Here is a 23816-nt window from a genome sequence, read left to right as displayed (position 1 = left end):
TACTTCCCTTCCGAGCCCCACCGTGTGCCCAAACAGTAGTTTTCTCCAACATATGGCGTACCAGCATACTCAGGACAAATTGGACAACAACTCTTAGGGTCCAATTTATCCTGTTACCCTTGTGAAAATAAAAATTGGGGGCTAAAAGATCATTTTTGTGGAAAAAAAATGATTTTTTTATTTTCACGCCTCTACATTATAAACTTTACTGAAACACTTGGGGGTTCAAAGTGCTCACCACACATCTATATAAGTTCCTTGGGGGGTCTAGTTTCCAAAATGGGGTCACTTGTGGGGGGTTGCCACTGTTTAGGTACATCAGGGGCTCTCCAAATGCGACATGGCATCCGATCTCAATTCCAGCCAATTCTGCATTGAAAAAGTCAAACGGCACTCCTTCCGTTCTGAGCTCTGCCGTGTGCTCAAACAGTGGTTTAGCCCCACATACGGCGTATTGGCGTATTTGGGAGAAATTGCACAAAAAATTTAGTGGTTCATTTTCTCTTTTTACACTTGTGAAAGTAAAAAAAATGGTTTTGAAGTAAAATGTTTGTGAAAAAAAGTTAAATGTTTATTTTTTCCTTCCATATTCCATTCATTCATGTGAAGCACCTGAAGGGTTAATAAACTTCTTGAATGTGGTTTTGAGTACATTGAGAGGTGCAGTTTTTAGAATGGTGTCAATTTTGGGTATTTTCTGTCATATTGACCCCCCAAACTCACTTCAAATGTGAGGTGGTCCCTAAAAAAAATGGTGTTGCAAATTTTGTTGTAAAAATGAGAAATCGCTGGTCAACTTTTAACCCTTATAACTTCCTAAAAAAAAAAAATTATGTTTCCAAAATTGTGCAGATGTAAAGTAGACATGTGGGAACTGTTATTTATTAACTATTTTGTGCGATATCACTCTCTGATTTAAGGGCATAAAAATTAAAAGTTTGAAAATTGCAAAATTTTCTAAATTTTTGCCAAATTTTGATTTTTTTAACAAATAAGTGCAGATCATATCTAAAAATTTTTACCACCATCATGAAGTACAATATGTCATGAGAAAACAATGTCAGAATCAGTAGGATCCGTTGAAGCGTTCTAGAGTTATGACCTCATAAAGTGACACTGGTCAGAATTGAAAAAATTGGCCCAGTCACGAAGGCATAAACAGGCTCGGGTGCGAAGGGGTTAAATAATCTTATCAGTAGCAGTCATCTGTAGAGGGGACAGAGGGGGATGGAAAAGCTAGAGGCAGAGCTCCTCCTCCATCTACATAGAAACTTATCAGTAGCAACTTTCATCTCTTATCTCAGTAATGTTGCAGTCTGTCTTCACTGAATACAGATTTTTACAGCAGAATTGATAATTTTGAAAGTGAATGATAAGTACTGGAGGAGAAAGAAGCAGATTTCTCTGATATAATATATTACAAAATTGCTTGTTTTTATGTGTATTATTGATTTATGAAAAAAATAAAAATTAAAATGACGGTTACTGCTATTTGAGAAAAATAGCTCTTAATTTCTAGGTTCTGTTTACATTGTGTTTTGACGTCGGTATTACATCATATAAGTATTCAATGGCATATTGCACATAGGCTCCCATTGTGTTGGGGTCAGTCACTGCAGTCCTCCAAGAGGTAGAATATTCTCCTCATCTGCATACAATGTAGAGATTGGAGGAAAGCCTGCCACCACTGCTACCTTTTATCATTTGCATGGATATTACAGTCATTGAGAAGTGTAAAATGGAGCGGTTTCTTAATGACCTCTAGGATATTGTATTTCGTTCCATTATCACACACCTCAAATAGCTTAAGCTGCCACATTGCTTATTAACAATGCTCCCTGACCTTGGTCAGGAAAAGGAATCCACATTCATAAGGCAGCAGACAACAATTAATTAATGGATTTGCATTCACAGGTTCTCAGTAATGATTTGATGGTTGTCAGACCACACTGTATCACTGTAGTAATGAGTTGTTGGGCAAAACAGATGGTATTATATGTTGTTCCTGATAGTTTTTTGCTTTTATTGACCAAAAAAAAAAATTCTTCCCAGTTATTGTTATCAGATGATATACTGTAGTGTTCAAAATAATAGCAGTCCAATATGACTAAGCAGATTAATCACTATTTTAGGTATAAATTATATTATCGCTGTCAGGAACACTGCACTGCACTTGCTCCCTGAGCCAGTGCGCGTGTCCTGAGTAAGACAACCTGTGCTCAGAGATACCTGTGGAGCAGGGCAGCAGCAGAGAAGATGCGTGCTTCAGACTCTCAGGACCTGAAGCATGTGACTGCTGGGGGCGTGGCCTAAACTCCCGAGAGTTAGGAGCTGCAGGAAAACTCCTAGAATGGTAACTACGGAACAAAGTTACTAATAGGCATAAACAGGGAAATAAACCAGATCTTGCCGGGGTCAAAGCACGAGATAGCACGACAATTACCAAAGGGCAAGACAGAACGGATAGACAAGACGTAGCCAAGAAGTCAGAAACCAGAGAAGCAGATATACAGTACAGAATCAACAGGCAAACTCACAACGGGGGACAGAACCATATAAGCAAGCTATAAGACAACGAACAGGCACACAGGCGTCACAACACTCGGCCAAAGGCAAAAGTATAACTGACAGGGATTGGAGTATCTCAGGGCAATAAAAAGCTCTGCCTGAACCAAAGAGAGGCCACAATAATTAACCCCAGGTGTGCAGGTCAAAGCCTGCACTGAGCTCAAGACATTAACCCCTGACGTGCAGGTCAAACCCTGCACTGGGATCATGACAATCACCTGTCAAACAATTTACCAGTTGGTGCAGTAGATTCTAAGATAACCACCAGACTCTGCATTCATGATCTGCAGGTTTTGAGTCTGTGTCTTAGAATAATTAATTTAAAAGGGAGTGTGATGAAAATAATAGCAGTGTGGAGTTCAATTTGTGAGGTCAATCATTCTGTGAAGATACAGGTGAGAATCAGGTGGCCCTTATTTAAGGGTGAAGCCCAGGACACGTTGTACATGCATTTCTCATTGAAAGCCTGAGAAATATGAGTTGTTTGAAATATTGTTCAGAAGAACAGTGTACTTTGATTAAAACGTTGACTGGAGAGGGTAAAACTTATAAAGAAGTGCAGTCAATGATTGGCTGTTCAGCGAAAATGGAAAGCCAAACCAAAGAGACATGGACGAAAACAGAAGACTACCATTCGAATGGATCAGCTCCAGGATGATCAAAGACAGTCTCAAGTCACCTGTGAGGATCGTGACAGTTAAAAGACGCCTGCGTGAAGCTAATCTCTTAGCAAGAAGTCACGTAAAGTCCTAATGTTAAAAAAGAAAAACAAAACATTTATTGAAGAGGATACAATTTGCCAAAGAACACTTCTACTGGCCTAAAGAGAAATGGAGAAACATTTTGAGGACTGATGAAAATAAAATTGTTCTTTTTGACGTTCGTCAGACGAGACCCCCAAACGCTGCATTCAAGCCACTCTCAAGCCAATGAAGCCTGGTGGTGCAAGCATCATGATATAAGCATGTTTCTCTTACTATGGTGCCAGACCGATTTATCGCATGCCAGGGATCATGGACCAGTTTGCATATATCAAAATACTTAAAGAGGTCATGTCGCCTTACGCTGAAGAGGATATGCCCTTGAAATGGGTGTTTCAACAAGACCGACCCTAAACACACCAGTCAACGAGCAAAATGTTGGTTCCTGTCCTACAAAATTGAGGATATGGAGTGGCCAGCTCAGTCCCCGAACCTTAATCCGTTAGAACACTCCCTAACAAACAGACTATCCCCACATGTATTCAGGCTGTCTAGCAGCCGCAAATCATGCAGCTGCGGCGACTCAAACATAATCTCCGAGCACGCCCAAAAGACTCGAAGGTCAACCGGGCATGCTTGGAAAATTCGAGTAATGAGCACACTCATTACAAAGGTGCCCATCTGACCCCCGGTTATGCAATAATGGGGTGCCGATAATTTGCCATGGCAGATAATGGCCTGATGAAGGCGACCATGCCTGGCATCATTGGTATTCCTGTGAAGCCAAGCCAATGGCCAAAAGCTGTCACAAGTGTCTATTTGCATCACTAACTTTTCTACAAAGTTCAGCACCGAGTCCTAACAATAGCAAATAGTAATAAACCCTTTAATACTGTAATATTTTAGGATTCCACATTTTCTAAATGCAGCAAAACAATAAAAATACCTCCTCCAGCAGCCGCAGACTTGGCATTTACGTCTGATTGTTCTCATTATTCTCATGCGTAACAAAATATACACACAGGAAAAAAATTAGAGAGTTTGAAGTTAGAAAGATTTACTTGCTGAAATAATTGCCTGTCACAATACAGTTTGCAAATTGGATATTCTGAAAAGGCTTAAGACAGGCATGATATATAAAATACATGCAAGTCAGCCAAAGCGAGTGAGAAAAAAAATCCCACAACAAATTAAAATTGTTTCCAATAGAATAAGAAATGTTTACTAATTAAACTTGCCATGGTGTTGTCATGGGCCGGATACAATATTGCTTCAGAAAGCCATCACTTATGATTTATATGAAAGTTAAATATCTGGTGTTTACAGCACTGTTCCCTGTGGTATAATTGAAGGACACATCTACTAACAATGAGGTTTCCTGAGCGAAACACTGTTGTTCACACAAATCATACAGTACCTTTCACATATGCAGACAAGAGAACAGCGGCACAGCCGTGTGGATAATTATAACACTCAGTGTACACGGCAATAGTAAAAAAAAACAAACTAAAAAAAAGATCATAGAGTCGAAAACATACATTTACTTGGACTGATCGCTATCGCAAAAAGCCTTCTTACAGAGCTAGCAACTTTATAACAATGTCAGAAAGATACATGGGCGAAGTAGGTGGTTCTGGGGGGTAATTTTACTTTGATAAAATGTGAAGGTTTCAAAAGTTTTATGATATGCATATTGCCTCTTCAGAGAACTCTACCTCCACCTATTGGTAGTAGCAATCCTAAAAGTCAATATCGACCCTTTACCGAGCTTTGCTACATGACTTAGGGTAAAATCCAAACCAGAATCTCAATTTGCAGACAATGTTTTGAGGTGAGTGCCCCACCTCATTGCAAAATATGAGATCTGATTTGCCTAGCTGAGGGGCTTCGAACTGGGGTCTAAGGGGTAACGTTTCTCCTTGTGGAGAGTGACATGTTAAGCCTGGCATATCAGAGTGAAGAGACTTAAAAGCCATGCTGTCACGCTTGAGATGGGTAAGTCCAGCCGATGGCACAACATACACAAACAACGGACTGGAATAGGGAGAGGAAGGCCCTAACAGTACAGTAGGGAGCGAGGGATGGAGCACTTCTTAACTCCAACCTGTGCCTATCCCTAAGATCCCCTAACTCCACTATGCAGGTATTTCCCCCCCGCCGCTGCCATCACGTGCCTAGTCCCTAGTTGTCACCTCACTATACCCTGGCTAGTGCACTGGCTGGCAAGGACGCTAGCCTTACCACTGCAGGTGGTATCAAGACAGGGGAAGTAACAAACACAAGACAGACGAGGAATGGTAAAATGATACTTATCTCCAGCCTCTGCTGCTATGCTCCAAACAGCAGAGGAAACGGGACCAGGAACCCAAACTCCAAACAGCAGAGGATATGGGACCAGGAACCTAAACTCCAACCATCAGAGGATACGGGGCCAGGAACCAAACTCCTCCGCAGAAGCAGCAGATACACCACTGGCACCAGAGAGCACCAAACTCCAGGCTGTGACAATTTAAAGGATGGTGGGAGATGTCACAACCCACATTGGCTGACCAGCAGCAAAGCAGCTGCCAGCAAGAAAACTGACATTAACCCTTGCTGGCCCAACAGGAAAAAAGCAACATTTAAATTATAGCAGAACCAGAGCTGCCCCGAATTCAAAAATAAATGGCCATCAGGGAAATTAAATATGCAAATTGTCTCCTGCAAGAGGACTTGAATTCTAGTGCCACCCATTGAAAGTAGCAATCCTAAAAGTCAGTATCGGCCATTCAACGAGCCAATTTGCATATTTAACTTCCCAGAGGACCATGCATGCCTTTTAAGTCTCTTACTCTGACATGCCATGCTTGACATATCACTCTCCACAAAGAGAAACATTCCCCCTTAGAACAAAAGTTTTATGAAAAACCGACCCTTGTATTTCATGGCCTTGTGTTTTGAATTCGCTTTCTGGTCTACCTCTGGTTACTAGTGAAGGTAGGGGAGCTGGATGTATTGACAGAGGGGTCGCAAGTTCTCTTTCCGGGCTCCCTCTGGTGGTTACTGGAGGTAATGGAGCTGATCTAATTAACAGAGGCCTGCCACTTGATAATCAGGAGGATGACTGGCGATCTGGAGTTTCTGACTGGATTTAAGACAGCCGACTCCCTCTATCCCTGCTGGTGATTTTTTCCTGCCTCCTGAGGTCTTAGTTTCCAGCTCAGTTTCTGCATGCTCAGTTAAGTGTTCTTTTGCTAGTGTTCACATTTGATCTGGTTTTGTCTATTTCAGTTTTGTGTGTTCAGCCAGCTCCGGCTGGGGCTGCGCTGAATTTCCATCCTTATGTTACCGCTTGTGCCAGTTTGTTTTTGTCCCTTATTAGATTGACCTCTTTTTGCTCTGCTTTCAGAATATACCAGAGTGCTGATATAGTGGGCGAAGTCTACTGACTTCAGTATTTTTCTATCAGATTTGTTGGGCATTTTTTGAAGCAGGGTTTTTTGCGTGATTGCAGACAGTGTCTTTCCTTTCCTGTCCTGTCTAGTTAGTGTGGGCCCCATCATTTGCTCAGTCTAATTTCCTGGCTTCGTTTGTGTTTTCATCTTGTCTCACCGACAGTATATGTTTGGGGGCTATCTATTCCTTTGTGGTCTGCTGTGCGGCAGTTTAGATTTCCCCTTTCTTGCTTTAGGCTTATTTAGTTCTCCAGCTGTGTCGAGGGGTCTAGGATAATCCACGGCTACTGCTAGTTGTGTGGATAGGATCAGGGGTCTGGAATCCGCTTAGTTACCAACCTCTCTGACTTTCTTTGGCTTAGCTTGGTTTTCTTTCCTCCTCGGTGACCCAATCACAACAAAATAAAAAAATCAGCAGGAATAGAGGGAGTTGGCTGTCTTAAATCCAGTCAGAAACTCCAGATGTCCAGTCATCCTCCTCATTATCAGGTGGCAGGCCTCTGTTAATTAGATCAGCTCCATTACCTCCAGTAACCACCAGAGGGAGCCCGGAAAGAGAACTCGCGACCCCTCTGTCAATACAACCAGCTCCACTACCTTCTCTAGTAAGCAGAGGTAGGCCAGAAAGCGAATTCACAACAGCCTTGTATGTTACGTTAGGTTGACATCTGTTAGGAGACTCATGCAGGCTCAATAAAAAGACAGAAAAATAAGCATTATATCATAAAATAGCAGACATCATCACCAAAATCTGACTAGCCCCATTATAGTCAAATGGTGTCAAGCAGGCAATAGATCCAGCCTCCAGAGGAGAAGCCAGGAGCACAGTAAATGCCATACAAATGTGTTGTGTCTGCTTAGTGACAAGTGGTTGAATGGATGAATAATCTTGTTGGAGATTATGGGTTAAGGTCCATAACACGGTCAGAATTCGACCCATAATGAGCACAGACTGGCACTTATTTAAAGGCATGATCACGTGTGCCGATGATCGCTCTGTCCCCATACAGCGTGCATATCATTGGCGCCACATTCCCTAATTATACAGGACAATCTGCTGGCGACTGGTGATTTTTTTTGTCAACATAAAGATATGAAATTACATGTCGAATAAGCGTTTCGCTCGTTTCTATCCATGTTTACACTGACCAATGATGGGGGACAGGCATACTAATGAACTCTCATGTGCAATTATTGTCTTAAGGTGCTGTCACACTTAGGCTACTTTCACACTTGCGTTTTTTTGCTGCGCGTTTTTTGCGCACACAAACGCATGAAAAAAACGCATCATGCGTTTTTTTTGCGGGTTTTGGTGCATTTTTTAAAAAAAACGCATGCGTTTTTTGCGCATTACAATTCGCACCCATAGACTTTCATGGGTGTTTTGCTGTAAAAAAACGCATTGCGTGCGCATACTTTTTTTAGGGACGCACAAAAAATGCAACAGGATGCATTTTGTGCGCCCGAGCGCACACTGCAAAAAAACGCATGCGCATACAATTGCGTATGTGCTCATATGTATGTGCACATATGTGCACCCATTTTAAAGTATAGGGGAAAAAACGCATGCGTTTTTTTGCGCTAAAAAGCAGCGCAAAAAAAACGCAAGTGTGAAACCAGCCTTAGCGATGCACCAGTGATCCCGACCAGCGATATGACGTGGTCAGGATCGCTGGTGCATCGCTAGGTGGTCGCTAGTGAGCTGCCACACAGGCAGATCTCACCAGCGACATCGCAGGGGTCGGGGGTCGCTACTTACCTGTCAGACGAGGCGAGCCTGACATCCTCCCGCCCGCGTCCACGCGTCGCTCGTCTCCACAGCAGGAAGCTGACGACGAGAAACGGCCCAGGACGTTCTCGCGCGATCAGCGATAACCAGCGGGGGAGCCGGTCGGAGATAAGTATCACACATAGCGATATCGCTAGCAATATCGCTATAACGTCACAAAAACCAGTGACGTTACAGTGATATTGCTAGCAATATCGCTTAGTGTGACAGGCCCTTTAGGACCTTGGTTGAAGCAGCCCCCCATGCGTCCTTTCTTTCACGTGTATCTTGGTCACCGCCTCCCCATTATAGACACAGTATATGACTGTTGAATAATAGCTTTAGCTATTGTACCTGTAAGGATCCAAGGCTGACTGGAAGTCTATCCATCGTGCTGGAGATCTGTAAAATGTCAGTCTAGTATAAAAACAGGTCCAAACAAAATAGTACAAAGAAAACTTTGCCGTTTGGTTAATGGGTGCCATAAAAAAAATACAATGACAATGTAACGTTTTGGCTAATAGTGGATCGTGCTCTATAGTCTTATGACCGGTCCGCTTTAATTACTGTAATATTTTGAGGTCATCATTACTATAAGTAAATGGAAAATGACTGGAAAACCACAGGGTAACAGTCATCGATACAAAACCTAAATGCTTTGTCGTGATCGTGTTTTACACACTTACAGTGGCCTGTAAAAGTTTGGGCACCCCTGGTCAAAATTACTGTTATTGGGAACAGTTAAGCAAGTGGAAAATGAAATGATCTCTAAAACGCCTAAAGTTAAAGGTGACACTTTTTTTTGTATTTTAGGCAAAAAATATTTATATTTTCATATTTTACATTTTAAAAATAACTAAAATCAAAATGGTCCGATACAAATGTTTGGTCCACCGGCATGATTACTACCTAGTAGCAACCCCACTTTTGAAAGTATCACAGCTTGTAGACAATTTTGGAAGACAGACATAAGTCTTTCAATTCTTGTTTGAGGGATTTTCATCCATGCACCAGAATCTCAATTTGCAGACACTGTGTTTCAGGGTACTGCCCCTCCTCAGTGCAAGGCTAGATGAGAGGGTTCTGGCTGGGATCTAAGGGGTAATATTTTTCCTTTTGGTTTTGTCTTTAATCCTAAGTCATATGACAAGGCTCATTAAAGGTGGATGTTCACTTTTAGGATTGCTGTTTACAATAGGTGGCACTAGAGTTCAAATCCTCTTCCTCTCTGATAAGCAATTTTGCATATTTAGTTTCCCAGAGGAGCATGCATGGTGTATAAGTATTCCCAGTGCCTTCTGGGATAAGTGGAGTCTCCGCGAGCTCAACGATCACTGGGTTTTGGCCGTTGCAGCTGAAAAGAGGAAATCGGAAAACCAGGGGAAGAGTCTTGAGGAGATCATTTGCATATTCCCAGTGCCTTCTGGGATAAGTGAAGAGTCTCCGCGAGCTCAACGATCACTGGGTTTTGGCCGTTGCAGCTGAAAAGAGGAAATTGGAAAAACCGCGCGCCGAAATTTGGCTCATCTTTCATCGTTTTTAAGAAATCTCAAGATGGAAGAGGCCAGGAGTCATTTGGTGAGCTGCATTTCTTGCTACATGTTCACAGATTTACCAGTGGAAAAGCCAAACTTCACATGCCACAAATGCAAGTTTGTGTCCCTGTTGGAGGAAAAGTTGCAAAATCTCGAAGAGAGGTTAGCTACGTTGAAGATCATTAAGGAAGGTGAAGAGTTCTTGGACAGAGCAGAATTATCTCTTCATGTTACAGAAAGAGAAGAAATTCGAAGTGCACCTGAAGAAACAGAGGAATGGAGACATGTGACCCAGAGAAGCAGGAGGATCAGGAGGCAGTCAGCACCCATACTGCTCAGAAACCAGTACCAGGCTCTCACGCAGGAAAACGATGAAGAAATACATCAGGATAAGACTCTGCCAACAAACAGCAACCTTGTACGCCTTCAGAGTCCTCCTGGATGGAGAAAGAAAAATGTTGTGAAGAAGAAACGGAGAGTGGTGGTCATGGGGGATTCCCTGTTGAGAGGAACAGAGGCCGCTATCTGCAGACCGGATATAACTACAAGAGAAATGTGCTGTCTTCCAGGTGCAAAAATTAAAGATGTGTCTGACAGGATATCAGGACTCTTCAGACCTACAGATGACTACCCATTCCTGCTACTACATGTGGGGACAAATGACACCGCAAGAAACGACCTGGAAACCATCTGCAGAGACTTTGAAGACTTAGGCAAGAAAGTGAAAGAACTGGGAGCGCAGGTGGTCTTCTCTTCCATCCTCCCAGTGGATGGCCATGGAACAAGGAGGTGGAATAAGATTCTGCAGGTGAACAACTGGCTACGTCGATGGTGCCGTCAGCAACGATTTGGATTTCTGGATCACGGAGTGAACTACTTATACGATGGACTACTTGCTAGAGATGGGGTGCACCTTACGAAGACTGGAAAGCATGTATTTGGAAGTCACCTTGCTACACTTGTAAGGAGAGCTTTAAACTAGAACAACATGGGAAGGGAAGCAAAAGACCAGAAAAAGCCATACACCTGACAAATGCTATTGAGAACTCTGCTATTAGATGTGGAAAGGAAGAACAAAGACGAAAGAATCTAATTAATAAAAATATTGGAGAAAGAGAAACCAATCACAAACTAAAATGTTTCTATACTAATGCACAAAGCATGGGCAACAAACAAGGAGAATTGGAACTACTAACACAGGAAAAGAAATATGATGTCATTGGAATCACTGAAACTTGGTGGGACTATACACATGATTGGAATACAAGACTAGAAGGATACAACTTATTTGCAAGAAACAGACTTGATAAACGAGGAGGAGGTGTCGCATTGTATGTTCGAAACGCGTATATCTGCACAGAGATTGAAGCTTCAGAGACTGGGAGTTCTGTGGAAACTGTTTGGGTAAGAATACAAGGACAGAACAATGGAAAGGACACCATTGTAGGCATTTACTACAGGCCGCCTGTGCAAGCCGAAGATATAGATGAACTCTTTATGCATCAAATGGCCAAGTTCTCCAAAAAATATGACATAGTTGTCATGGGAGATTTCAACTATCCAGACATTTGTTGGGAATCTCTCTCAGGCAAAACTAACAGGTCAAGGAAATTCTTATCCTCTCTTGCTGACAACTTTATCTTCCAAAAGGTAAGGGAGAAAACAAGGGGAACTGCTACCTTGGATCTAATCCTTATAAACAGGGAGGAAATGGTTGAGGAGGTAAAAGTGGCTGGGACCCTAGGAGGTAGCGACCATGCTATTTTAGAATTTTGGATAACTAGAGGCGGAAGACCTGTGAAGACTCAGACGTCAAGGTTAGATTTCAGAAAGGCAGATTTTAAGGGATTCAGAAAGAGAATTGGAGGGATCCAATGGCTGGATATCCTTAAAGACAAAAATGTCCAGGAAGGATGGGAAATCTTGAAAAATGAAATTCTCAATGCACAGTTGTTAACAATTCCGAAAAGAGGGAAGAATAGGAAGCATTTAAGGAAACCAGGATGGATGAACACAGAACTTAAGCACATGCTAAAAAGGAAGAAAAAAATGTTTATAAAATGGAAAGAGGGAGGCATATCTAAAGAAGAATATAATGCTGTCTGCAGAACCTGCAGGGCACAAATCAGATTATCTAAAGCTGAAAATGAACTGAGGCTTGCAAGAGATGTCAAAAGCAATAATAAAGGATTTTGGGGATATGTCAAAAGTAAAAGAAAAGTCAAAGATGCTATAGTATTTTTACAGGATGAAAATGATGAAATGGTAAGACAGGATGTTGAGAAGGCTGAACTTTTAAATTCCTATTTTGCATCTGTTTTCTCTCAGAAAGGAAATGCAACATCAACTGTTATTCACTGTCCTATTAAGGGAATAGAAGAATCCAGGATATCTATAAACAGAAAGATAGTGAGGAAACACTTGGCTAACCTAAATGAATTCAAGTCTCCAGGTCCAGATGAATTACACCCCAGAGTACTGAAGGAGATAGCAGAAGAAATTTTTGAACCCCTCTCCATAATCTTTGAAAATTCTTGGAGAACAGGAGAAGTGCCAGAAGACTGGAGAAGAGCAAATGTTGTTCCTATCTTCAAAAAGGGGAAGAAGGTGGACCCAGGCAACTATAGGCCGGTGAGTCTGACTTCTATACCAGGAAAGATCTTTGAACAAATTATTAAACAACATGTATGTCAATACCTGGATAAGAATGAAGTGATTAAACAGAGTCAGCATGGGTTTGTAACTGATAAGTCATGTCAGACTAACTTAATTTCCTTCTATGACGGTATCACTGATTGGGTGGATCAAGGAAATGCTGTAGATATAGTATATCTTGACTTCAGCAAAGCATTTGACAAAGTCTCTCATACAATCCTTATTGAAAAAATGACTAAGTATGGAATGGACAAGGCAACTGTTAGGTGGATTCATAACTGGCTTAGTGATCGGACCCAAAGAGTGGTCGTAAATGGCTGCACATCCACTTGGAAGAATGTCTCAAGTGGGGTACCACAGGGCTCTGTCCTGGGCCCTGTATTGTTCAACATCTTTATCAACGATTTAGATGAAGGAATTGAGGGTAAACTGATTAAATTTGCTGATGACACAAAGCTAGGAGGGATAGCTAATACTAGAGAGGAGAGAGAGATGATTCAAAAAGATTTAAATAAACTGGAGAAGTGGGCAGCAACTAACAGAATGGTTTTTAACAGGGAGAAATGCAAAGTACTACATCTGGGCAATAAAAATGAAAAAAGCATATATAGAATGGGAGGAATAGGGCTAAGTGACAGCACATGTGAAAAAGACTTGGGTATACTAATAGATCACAGACTGAATATGAGTCAACAGTGTGATGCAGCAGCAAAAAAGGCAAATGCAATTCTAGGATGTATTAACAGAAGCATACAGTCTAGATCACGTGAAGTCATTATTTCCCTCTACTCCTCTTTGGTCAGACCTCATCTGGAATATTGTGTCCAGTTTTGGGCACCACATTTTAAAAAAGACATCAACAAACTGGAGCAAGTTCAGAAAAGAGCGACCAGAATGGAGACCGGTCTGCAAACCCTGTCTTATGAGGAAAGGTTGCAGGATTTGGGAATGTTTAGTTTGCAAAAGAGAAGACTGAGAGGAGACTTAATAGCTGTCTACAAATATCTAAAGGGCTGTCACATTGTAGAAGGATCAACTTTATTCTCATTTGCACAAGGAAAGACTAGAAGCAATGGGATGAAACTGAATGGGAAGAGACACAGATTAGATATTAGAAAAAACTTTTTGACAGTTAGAGTGATCAATGAGTGGAACAGGCTGCCACGAGAAGTGGTGAGTTCTCCTTCAATGGAAGTCTTCAAACAGAGGCTGGACAGACATCTGACTGGGATGATTTAGCGAATCCTGCTCTGAGCAGGGGGTTGGACCAGATGGCCCAGGAGGTCCCTTCCAACTCTACGATTCTATGATTCTATGATTCTATGAAGTCTCCTTACGCTGACATGCCAGGCCTATCTTGTTATCTCCACAAGGAGAAACGTTGCCCCTTAGATTAAAAAAAGGGTAAAATCCATCGCACTACACCAAGGTGTACCCAGTCAAGATGGTACCAAACTCTAGAACCTTACCTCTCTATGTGCACTATTATTTTCTTAACTCTGTGTCCCTATTAAGTGACATCCCTAATATTAATCTGATGGCAAGATACTATCAATCCATTACTCCTTGTGACGCGATTGTTGGTCATTTCCAAGTGGAATAATGAAAATAAAAAAACTGTTGTAAAGAATACCGCCAGAAAAAAAAAAGAAGTAATTGGAAAAGAACAGGAACCTGACGGGCTTTTCTTGCCAGCGGCCGCTACACTTTACTGATCAGCTCCGCTCAATACTTAGATTTGATGCCGCCAGGGCTAATAACGGGTGACGGGCAGCACATTGATGACCTATCCTGTGGATAGCATATGCCTGGACAACCTCTTTAGTTTCATTAATTCAGTTGACTAAATTACTACTAATTTCAGGACTTACTGCTACCACAAAATGGTGTGTAATAAACACCAGGGATGTCTCTTGGTCACGTCTTGGTTTTGGGATTCGATTTCTTGTTTCTATTTTCTTTCTTGTATTTCTTAGTAACGGGGATTTTATTGAAGGAACACAAAAGTAATTAGCTCTTCATAATATATATAGTAATATACCGTACATAGTGCAAACATACCGGACCGTGTCAGCGGTGGCATCGTTGGGAAGAGATGCGAGCAGCGTTGTATATAGATGAACAAGCTTCACATAGCATAAAGAATTAGCAGCTCAGGTATCATTTCTCCAGGGCCTGAGATATCACTTTCTACTTCATAAAAAAGCCGTTCTGAACCACCAGCTAACCACCTTGGCTCCCTCTTAGGAATTGGCGCACGTCACGGCCCTCTTCACATTGGACTCTCTTGGGTAAAGAGTGAAAAAATAGTCACTTTTAGAGACTGTGACATTTTATCTCGGGCATAAAGTAAGGTTTTTTTTTGGTGTATTTAGTGATGTTATTTCTAATTATTCAACTGATTGACAAATATATAACCGGTAGGAAAAAAAAAATGGACTTTCATGAATTTATCCTAAAAACAATGGAACCAATACATACTGTACACTTGGCTCAGTTTATGGTGACCAGTCAGTCATAATTCATCTAAGCAATTTCATCATGATTCTGGAGTAAGTTCCTTTTAAAAGTTGCAACATTTACCAATTTCACCCCAGTTTCTGTCAGCTCCATCAAAATGGGACACGCTGGGGCGTGATGCTACCGCTGGTCTAATTCATGACTACCTGGGACTGTAGTAAGATTTGTGGCGAGGCACACGCCATGGGATGATTGTGGGATGCGACCTGTAAACCCCTCAAGATACAGCTCTGGCAAAAAATTAAGAGACCACTGCGCAGTTTATAAAAATTAATTCTCTACATGTCTGACAGCCATTCCATTCCATTGTCAGTTGAACTCCAACCAGACTACACCTCATTCTACTTAATGTGCTTCTGATTAGGTGATTACTTGAACCAAATTTTATTTGATGAAGGAAAGTATAAAAAACCCTGCTGTGGTGTTCACAATCCTCTTGCAATAGGACAAGCTGGATGGCAAAACAAGTGCTACTAATATCCGAAAAGTAATAGGAATGAAAAAATTAACTTTTAACCATGCCAAAGGAGTTGAAAAGAAAAGTCTTGAGTGAGGAAAAGAAGGGCTCAATTCTGGCTTTACTATCAGAGGGATACAGTGAGCATCATGTTGCCTCCATCCTTAATATTTCTAAGACAACAGTCCATTACAACAAGGTCAAGCAGCAGACATTGGGGACAGCAAAGCTACAGACCGGCAGAGGGCGAAAACGACTCTCCACTGACCGGGATGACCGGCATCTTATTCGATTGTCACTCAGCAACCGCGGGATGACATCAAGTGACCTACAAAAGGAATGGCAAATGGCAGCTGGGGTGAAGTGCATGGCAAGAGCAGTTCGTAACAGGTTCCTAGAGGCAGGGCCAAGTCATGTAAAGCTAGAAAAAAGCCTTTTATCAATGAGAAGCAAAGGAGAGCCAGGTTGAAGTTTGCCAAAGACCATAAGGAATGGACCATAGAGGACTGGAGTAAGGTAATCTTCTCTGATGAGTCTAATGTTCAGCTTTGCCCAACACCTGGTCGTCTAATGGTTAGACGGAGACCTGGAGAGACGTACAAGCCACAGTGTCTTGCACCCAGTGAGAAATTTGGTGGAGGATCGGTGATGCTTCAGCAATCCTGAATTGGGCAGCTTAATCTTTGCGAAGGACATATGAATCAAGCTGCATACAAGGTTATCCTGGAAAAACAGTTGATTCCTTCTGCTCAGGCAATGTTCCCCAACTCTGAGGACTGGTTTTTCCAGCAGGACAATGCGACATGTCTCACAGCTAGGTCAATCAATGTGTGGATGAAGGACCACCACATCAAATCCCTGTCATGGGCAGCCCATCTCCAGACCTCAACCCCATTGAAAACCTCTGGAATGTAATCAAGAGGAAGATGGATAGTCACAAGCCATCAAATATAGAAGAACTGCTTACATTTTTTTTACCAGGAATGGCATAAGGTCACCCAAAAGCAGTGTGAAACATTGGTGGAAAGCATGCCAAGACGCATGAAAACTGTGATTAACAATCATGGTTATTCCACAAAATATTGATTTCTGAACTCTTCCTGAGTTTAAACATTAGTATTGTTGTTTCTAAATGATTATGAACTTTGTTTTCTTAGCATTATTTGAGGTCGGCAAGCACTGCATTTCTTTGTTATTTTGACCATTTCTCATTTTCTGAAAATAAATACAAAACTTATTGCTTGAAAATTCGGAGACATGTTGTCAGTAGTTTACAGAATAAAAGAGCAATTTACATTTTACTCAAAAATATATCTATAAAGAGAAAAATCAGACAAACTGAAAATTTTGCAGTGGTGTCTTAAGTTTTGCCAGAGCTGTATGTCTGCTTTGCTAAATGCTTGCAAGCCCCCTACAATATTAACACAAACACCATATTTTCGAGCTCTGCCATTGCTTAGTTACTCCTTCGGGCATGTATAAATGAATTGACAACTGGGTGTTCCCATTTCCATTGTTCATGGTGGTTGCCCTTGCACAGTCCAATCAGTACAGAATATGCCTGATAGTATAGGGTCACACATTTATCACAAAAAGAATATTAGTTATTTTTTTATTTTTTTATAAATATGTTTTTCTCCCTTCCCCTTAAATGCTGTGAAGACTGGTCGATTTCTCGGAGGATTGCTTACAAGTGCTCACTTCTGCAAGCAGCTGCGCTCGGCGCCTGCCTGAGTGCAGGTACAGAGTGGTATATGGACTTGCAAGCATTTTACTGCTCATATAAGAGGGTGGTGGCTCACCCTAGCACAAGATGGGCCCACCGGAGGATTCTCCTGTGGTCCGTGTACCACTCTGTGCCTGCACTCGGGCAGCAGCTGAGCGCAGCTGCTTGCAGAAGTGAGCAGTCCTGGGCGATTAGTGGGGGTCTTAGGACCCGGACACGTACAGATCAGCTGCTTATGTCGGGAGAATAACATAGGCAGTGAGAATTGTGATATTGAAGCCTCTTTTATGCCTTTATTAGGTCTTATACGCATTTCCATGGAAAATACCAATATAACGAGTGTAAAAGAATAAGAAGATGCGCTGCAGGAGTGTTATTTTATGGGAGTAGAAGTCTTTATTAATAGCTGATGTCAGAACTCTTGTGCCAGCAAAATGAAATCTCTGCATATGTGAATTATTGGAGAGCGACAGATGTTAAAGCTTCCCGAAGGTGATACCGTAAGACCAAGAACGGAGACCGAGCACCAGCCCTGTGCCGGGAATTGTCGGAGACTTGGTAGACTGACCCAGACAAACCAGCGAGCTACAGATCTGTTATATTTGGGAAACTCTGCTCTTAAATGAGACTTATTCCCAAAAAGAAAACGGATAACTTGCTAGATATAGTGAGCCAGATATTAGACGTCTCTTATAACGGAGCCTTATTATTAAAATAAGAAATATAAGCGAACCATCTGACATTTCTCCAGGCCCTACACGTCTCTAAACCATAAACTTAGTGACCAAATAAAAAGTGAATTTCTCGAGAGGTCCAGTCAGTATCCTGTATGTAGTGGACGGCTACATGACAATCGTGGTCCTCCGACAATGTACGAGAAATCTCAGAATAAAAGGCAATTGCCTAGATGAAAGGACAGATGTCACTTCTCGTTAGTGTGCAGAACTCGTAGGCATCAGCCCCAATAGACACACTAAAGATGTATTGTGGGAAAAGGTCACCAAGTATTTATTTGTGAAATGTGAACCGAGCCATGCGAGTCCAGATCCTTTAAAGGGTCGTTATCGTTTAATTTTTCCTTTTTTTTTTTCAATAATTGAATAAAGCATTGGCAAATGTACAACCTCATAATATACCTTATTAACCATTTTTTGCTCTGCGACCAGCAAATGTCATTGCAGACTAGTATTAAACCGGTAATAAAATCAGGCATAGACTTTTGCCATGTGAAATCTCCTTTTTCGGTGCATACGGATTTCCTCCTGTCCTCCTAGACAAGGATTCACCCACGGCTCTCCCAAAGTACACTCCGCTCCTACAGACAGTAATTCTTCGGTAATTTCCAGCTGCATTTGTCTCTCTCATAGAGAGTGGAACGACCGGCTCAAAGACCACATTCTGAAGCGTAACGTAACTTTTTTTCAATGCCGACTGCAATGAATTATGGAAGCTAAAAGTGATAGTTTCGTTACATAGCGTACTGGCAGACATTGGTGTGTGATTCTACCATTCAGCCAAGCAGCACCATTGGTGTTAAACTCCAATTGCTCGTAGATATTGGAAAAGTAATTGAAAAGTGAGGGTTGAAGTTGAGGATTACCACTAGCATTGAGCGAACTTGCTCGGGTAAGGTGTTATCTGAGCATGCTTGGGTGCTGACCGAGCGTGCTCGGAAAATATGTTTGAGTCCCCGTGGCTGCATGCATAGTTAATGAAAAAAATTCAAAAACTAAAAAACAACTTTGGTTCGTATCACCATTTATTGAGACCCATAACTTTTTTTTTTTTTTCTCTTTATGGTCCTGTATAAGCGGTGTTTTGGATTGCTTTTTCTGTGACCAAAACCCAGCAATTATGGACTTTTGATTTTTTTATTTTCTTTTGACAGCCTTTTCTTTATCGGTTAATGATATATTTTCATAGATGAGACTTTAACAAATGCTTCAGTACCAAATGTGATTGACAATTATTTAACTGGGAAAAGGGGGTGATTCTAACTTTTTATAGACGGTATTTATTTTGCTATATTTTTTTAATTTTTGTATTCTCTTTTATTTTTGTTTTGTCCCGCCTAGAAAATTGAACGATCGGCAGTTCTTCATCACTGCTGCTAGTTACTGGCTTATAAACGCCAATTAATCGGTCCCTGTTCCTTTAAATAACTCAATTTCATCTGATGAATAATGTGATAGACAAATTTGCAAATAATTTAGTTAAAAAATTATGTTGTCGTCTAACCCTCAAAAATCACGCTGCTGCTGGCCACTTTGTGCCTCCCTTCTGTGTAACCTGCCGTCTACTGAGTGTTAACAAGTGTAATCCTTCTCTGGCAGTAAAGACAGTTGGAAGGCTTCAAGGACTTTGAGCAGGTCTTTGTCTCCCAATTGCTACTCTGATGTTTTGCAAGTTGCATACAGGCATAAAAGAGATATGGGCATTCAGTTTAGCGCATTGGACCATGGCAGTAACAATGCATGCTGGAAAGTGAGGAAATGAAAGTTCCAGAACTTGTAGTGCTGGCAGAATCCTGATGAACTGCTCACTCAAAAAGAGTGTATTGCAAATTGCATACAGGCATAAAAGAGAGATGGACATTCAATTCAGGGAATGGGACCATGGCAGTACCAATACATGCTGGAAAGTGAGGAAGTGGCAGTTCCAGAACCTGTAGTGCTCACTCAAAAAGAATGTATTGCAAAGGTACAGACATTGACAATGGGCAGAACTTTTGGACAAATTATTATGTTGGTTTGTGCACCCAAATTAATTTTAACTTGTGGAGGATGAAGGCAGCGAGAACATTCTACAGAATGTATATGAAAGGATGAGAATATTTTTTTTCAATTCTTTCAACAAGTCTTTTGACACAACAATGTGCTGACACCTAATGGAGTCCAATAAAATGTATATGATAAGTTTATATTATTATTTTCTCCCATTCAATGCTTTGACCATAGGTTTATCTTTCCCTTCAGTGCTTGCAGAGTGATCTTACCAACACGTAGAGAACTAATTAGTGTGTATTTACAGGACGCTGTATTAACATCTTGTTACCATTTTTTTTTTTTTCCTTACCGTGCAGGGTTTTTTTTTCAAATAACGAAGTTATTAATTTTACATTGGAGTTCACTAATTGGAAGATGCTTTCTGCCGATGTGGAGTTGCTTCTATCCCCCGACGCAAAACATTTCACTCCACAAAAGCATTTCGGTAAGCAAACAACTGTCAGATGAATTCTCTGTGCCGGGGCTTATAGTGTTTACAGGGGGGTAACAAGCTCTTCTGCGGAGCTGGATCAAGGCGATGTTTTAGGCTGAAATAACCATCCCTGTTTTTTTTTTGAAGGCCGAAAGAGTATTATTGGACTTCACTGATAAGTGAAGAAGATGACCGCATGGAGGTATAAGTGTCGTGAGGATTCACCTAAGCATTGAGGCTGGGCCGGATCAGTCCATCTTGCAGAGCTATTTTTGCCGTCAATATTCAGAAACCCGGTCGAACCCAATCATAATCCTTGGAGCTCCTTCTGGGTTTCTGAATATTGACTACCAGAATAGTTCTACATGCAGTGTCATTTAGACAGTCGGATTTGACGGAATTGCCAATGGATCTTCCAAAGCAAGCATGGACAGGGTCTTAGGGTGTCTCGCACGTGGTGTATTTGGTGCTTAAAAAAGTTGGCCAAAACTTGGACAACTTCTTGTCATACCCTTCGCTTACCCCCCATAAAATAATAAAGCTTATACTCCCCTCCCGTGCCGGCGCTGTTCTTGCGGTGTCGGCTCTCGCTCTCCCCGGGGCTCCCGTACGGTTGATGTGATATGTGACGTCAGCGCCCAAACAGCGCCGCCTTCTGTCGAATTGACCATGAAGAGGAAGTCAGAGGTCAGCTGCAGACCAGACTTCCTCTTCTTGTTTGATTTGTCCAAAGATGGGTGACAGTGACGTCAGTGCTGTTTGGGTATCGGCGTTGCATGTCAAAACTGTTAGGGCTGGCGGAACTCACAAAATAATAAAATAACAGTAAGGTGCGTTCGCAGCCCGGCGTCCACCGTGCAGGGGTGGTAAACTGCTGCTTAGTAATGGTGGAATTATAAAGCCGTGTATAGAAGGTCACACGTGGGTTAACGTCACCCAGTGTGAACAGAAGCGAACTCTGTTAACTCACAGAGCCGCGCTACCGCGGAACATAAATGCCAGTGCCTGTTTGGCTCTCAGAGCCTGGCCACGGATCGCACAGAAAGTGGTCACGGAACTCTGCCCCAAGGACATGGGGTCAGAGTCCCTCTAGACCAGTGTTTCTCAACTCCAGTCCTCAAGACCCACCAACAGGTCAAGTTTTCAGGATTCCCTTAGTATTGCACAGGTGATGCTATTAATGCTTGAGCAGGTGATGACGTTATCACCTGTGCAATACTAAGGAAATCCTGAAAACTTGACCTGTTGGTGGGTCTTGAGGACTGGAGTTGAGAAATACTGCTCTAGACCTTCTGAGCGTGCGACGTCGCACCTGCAGACGCCACTATAGACGCTGACTATGGAGTATCAAGCACGTGCACCGTGGCGTGCCGAGCCAGCGGTGGACACTGATGCCTGTCTCAGACTCTGTCCTACCTACACCTAAGCCTGGGCGCTTAACAGGCTAGGCTGCACAACACATGCGTACCAAGGGTAGGGGTTTCTTAATGAGTCATTCACCAGAGACATTCATACATGCATACAGCACTCCTCATAGTCTGATAATGCAGTCTATACTAGCGTATGGCCAAGCGGCCATGCAAACCTTTTATAGCAGCGTCCTTCCGGGACCCTCCAGACCTTTCAGATGGTTCAATCCAAGCTGGAGAAGGACCTGAGCATGTGACCTCCGAACTCCAATGAGAGATTGTTCCACGGGCATGCTCAATGGACCGAAAGGAGGACTTAGTCCCTGGAGTAGCTCGCTGCTGACCAGCATGCGTTGCTATAGCTGGACCAGAGGTGGCAGCAGCAACCAAGCCCACAGAGCTGGTCTGAGCAGAGCGCCTGGATCGACGAGTCTGCTGAGCAGGCTCCTCTGTGGCCGAAGGGGAATGGGAGACCGCCGAGTGCAAGGCTCGGGATTCCTGCTGTGCAGCGGCAGGAACCCGACGCCTAACAAAAACAACCGCACGGGAGCACCAGGAGAGTGACTGCCGCCACCACGGGAACGGCACTGGCATGGGAGGTGAGCACAAGCTTCATTATTTTATGGGGTCCACACATTTTGATCAAGAAGGGGTTGTCCGAGTAGTGGACAACTCCTTTAAAATAGGCAGCATTTGATTTCTGAAATCTCATGTCCCTCATGCTGCATTGCTTTTTTTCCATGTGTATTTTGAGCAATGCAAATTTTTCCGTTGTTTTTGCAGTGCTTTTCACCTATTCAAATGAAAAAGAGAAAATTGCAAGAAAAACCGTACATAAAAGCATGAGAAGTGCGAAAACTTGTTTTTTGGGTCAGAAAAAAAACATGGCAGTAACACCACATGTGAGCATGCCCTCATAGTCAATCGGGTGAACATACGCCTGTGGTCTGAGGCTGCACTCGTGCATGAAGTTGCATTGTTTTTACATGGTAATCCATAATTAACTATGATAGTGAACACAAAGCTGTCCTAAGATACCAGAGTAGAGTTTTTTGAGACATAAAAAAAATTATAAAATCCAGCTGACCTTGATTGCATCTTGAGGGTGTTCGGAACCCGGAAGCGCCTTGTCAAGGCAGGGAAAATGCAAAATGAAGAGACTCCAGCTCCACAAACTGTGTGATTATTTATTCACATAAGCAATTCCGAGGCCATATACAGTCGATACAAATTCACATGACCCGCATTCCCTAAAATAGAGGGTGAATGTGTCATCTTTAACTTAAGCCCTAGAAATCATTTCTAGATAGACGGACCAAAACAGTAAAGTTCAGGGTCCATACTGAACACCTACTGCTCGGGCATGGACTTTCACGTGTTTTTCCCTGTCCGATTGCAGCTGCGTTCTCACGCTGTCATTTGACGGCGCAGCAAACACTGCCTCTGATCTGCAGTAAAATCATTACCACTAGTCAGATAGCTAACAGTTGCAATCAGACGTATAATGTTTACCTCCGGTCACTGCCGTCGGATGATGGGACTACTCACTTTACGCCATATTTGTGGTATAAATTATGGTAGATTTACAAGACCAATGTCCGCCAAGCCCCCTTTCCTCTAAGCTTATCGCACTTTTCAAAGAGTTGGCGGAGCAGGCGTAAAAGCATCAAAAGTTGCACTTTTTTTTTTTTCACTATTGTGAGTTACGACATTTTCAAACAATTTTATGCCAGATTTCTTGAAAAAAAACTGATGAATCGGGGCTGTAATCTCAAACTGTTGACCCACGGTGAATAATTCCAGCACATCCATGGGAGCAGACTGCAGGACTCACCGGAGAATTCA

At 42.2% G+C, this 23816-nt stretch overlaps 1 protein-coding gene across 4 annotated transcripts in view; it reads left to right on the top strand.

Annotated features, from left to right (window-relative positions):
* ASB3 (ankyrin repeat and SOCS box containing 3) overlaps positions 1–23816 on the top strand; it is a 153512-nt gene that overhangs the window by 125552 nt on the left and 4144 nt on the right. For all 4 annotated transcript variants that reach the window (XM_073554034.1, XM_073554031.1, XM_073554032.1 and 1 more), the window contains one exon: positions 20447–20574. In XM_073554034.1, the coding sequence (XP_073410135.1) occupies positions 20447–20574 (128 nt within the window). The remainder of the gene's footprint in view (positions 1–20446; positions 20575–23816) is intronic.

This window comes from Dendrobates tinctorius, unplaced genomic scaffold (assembly GCF_039654945.1).
Source record: "Dendrobates tinctorius isolate UK_male_01 unplaced genomic scaffold, ASM3965494v1 ptg000205l, whole genome shotgun sequence".
Classification (NCBI taxonomy): Eukaryota; Metazoa; Chordata; class Amphibia; order Anura; family Dendrobatidae; genus Dendrobates; species Dendrobates tinctorius.
Note: the sequence above shows the minus strand (reverse complement) of the source record. Positions and strands in the feature narration are given on the sequence as shown.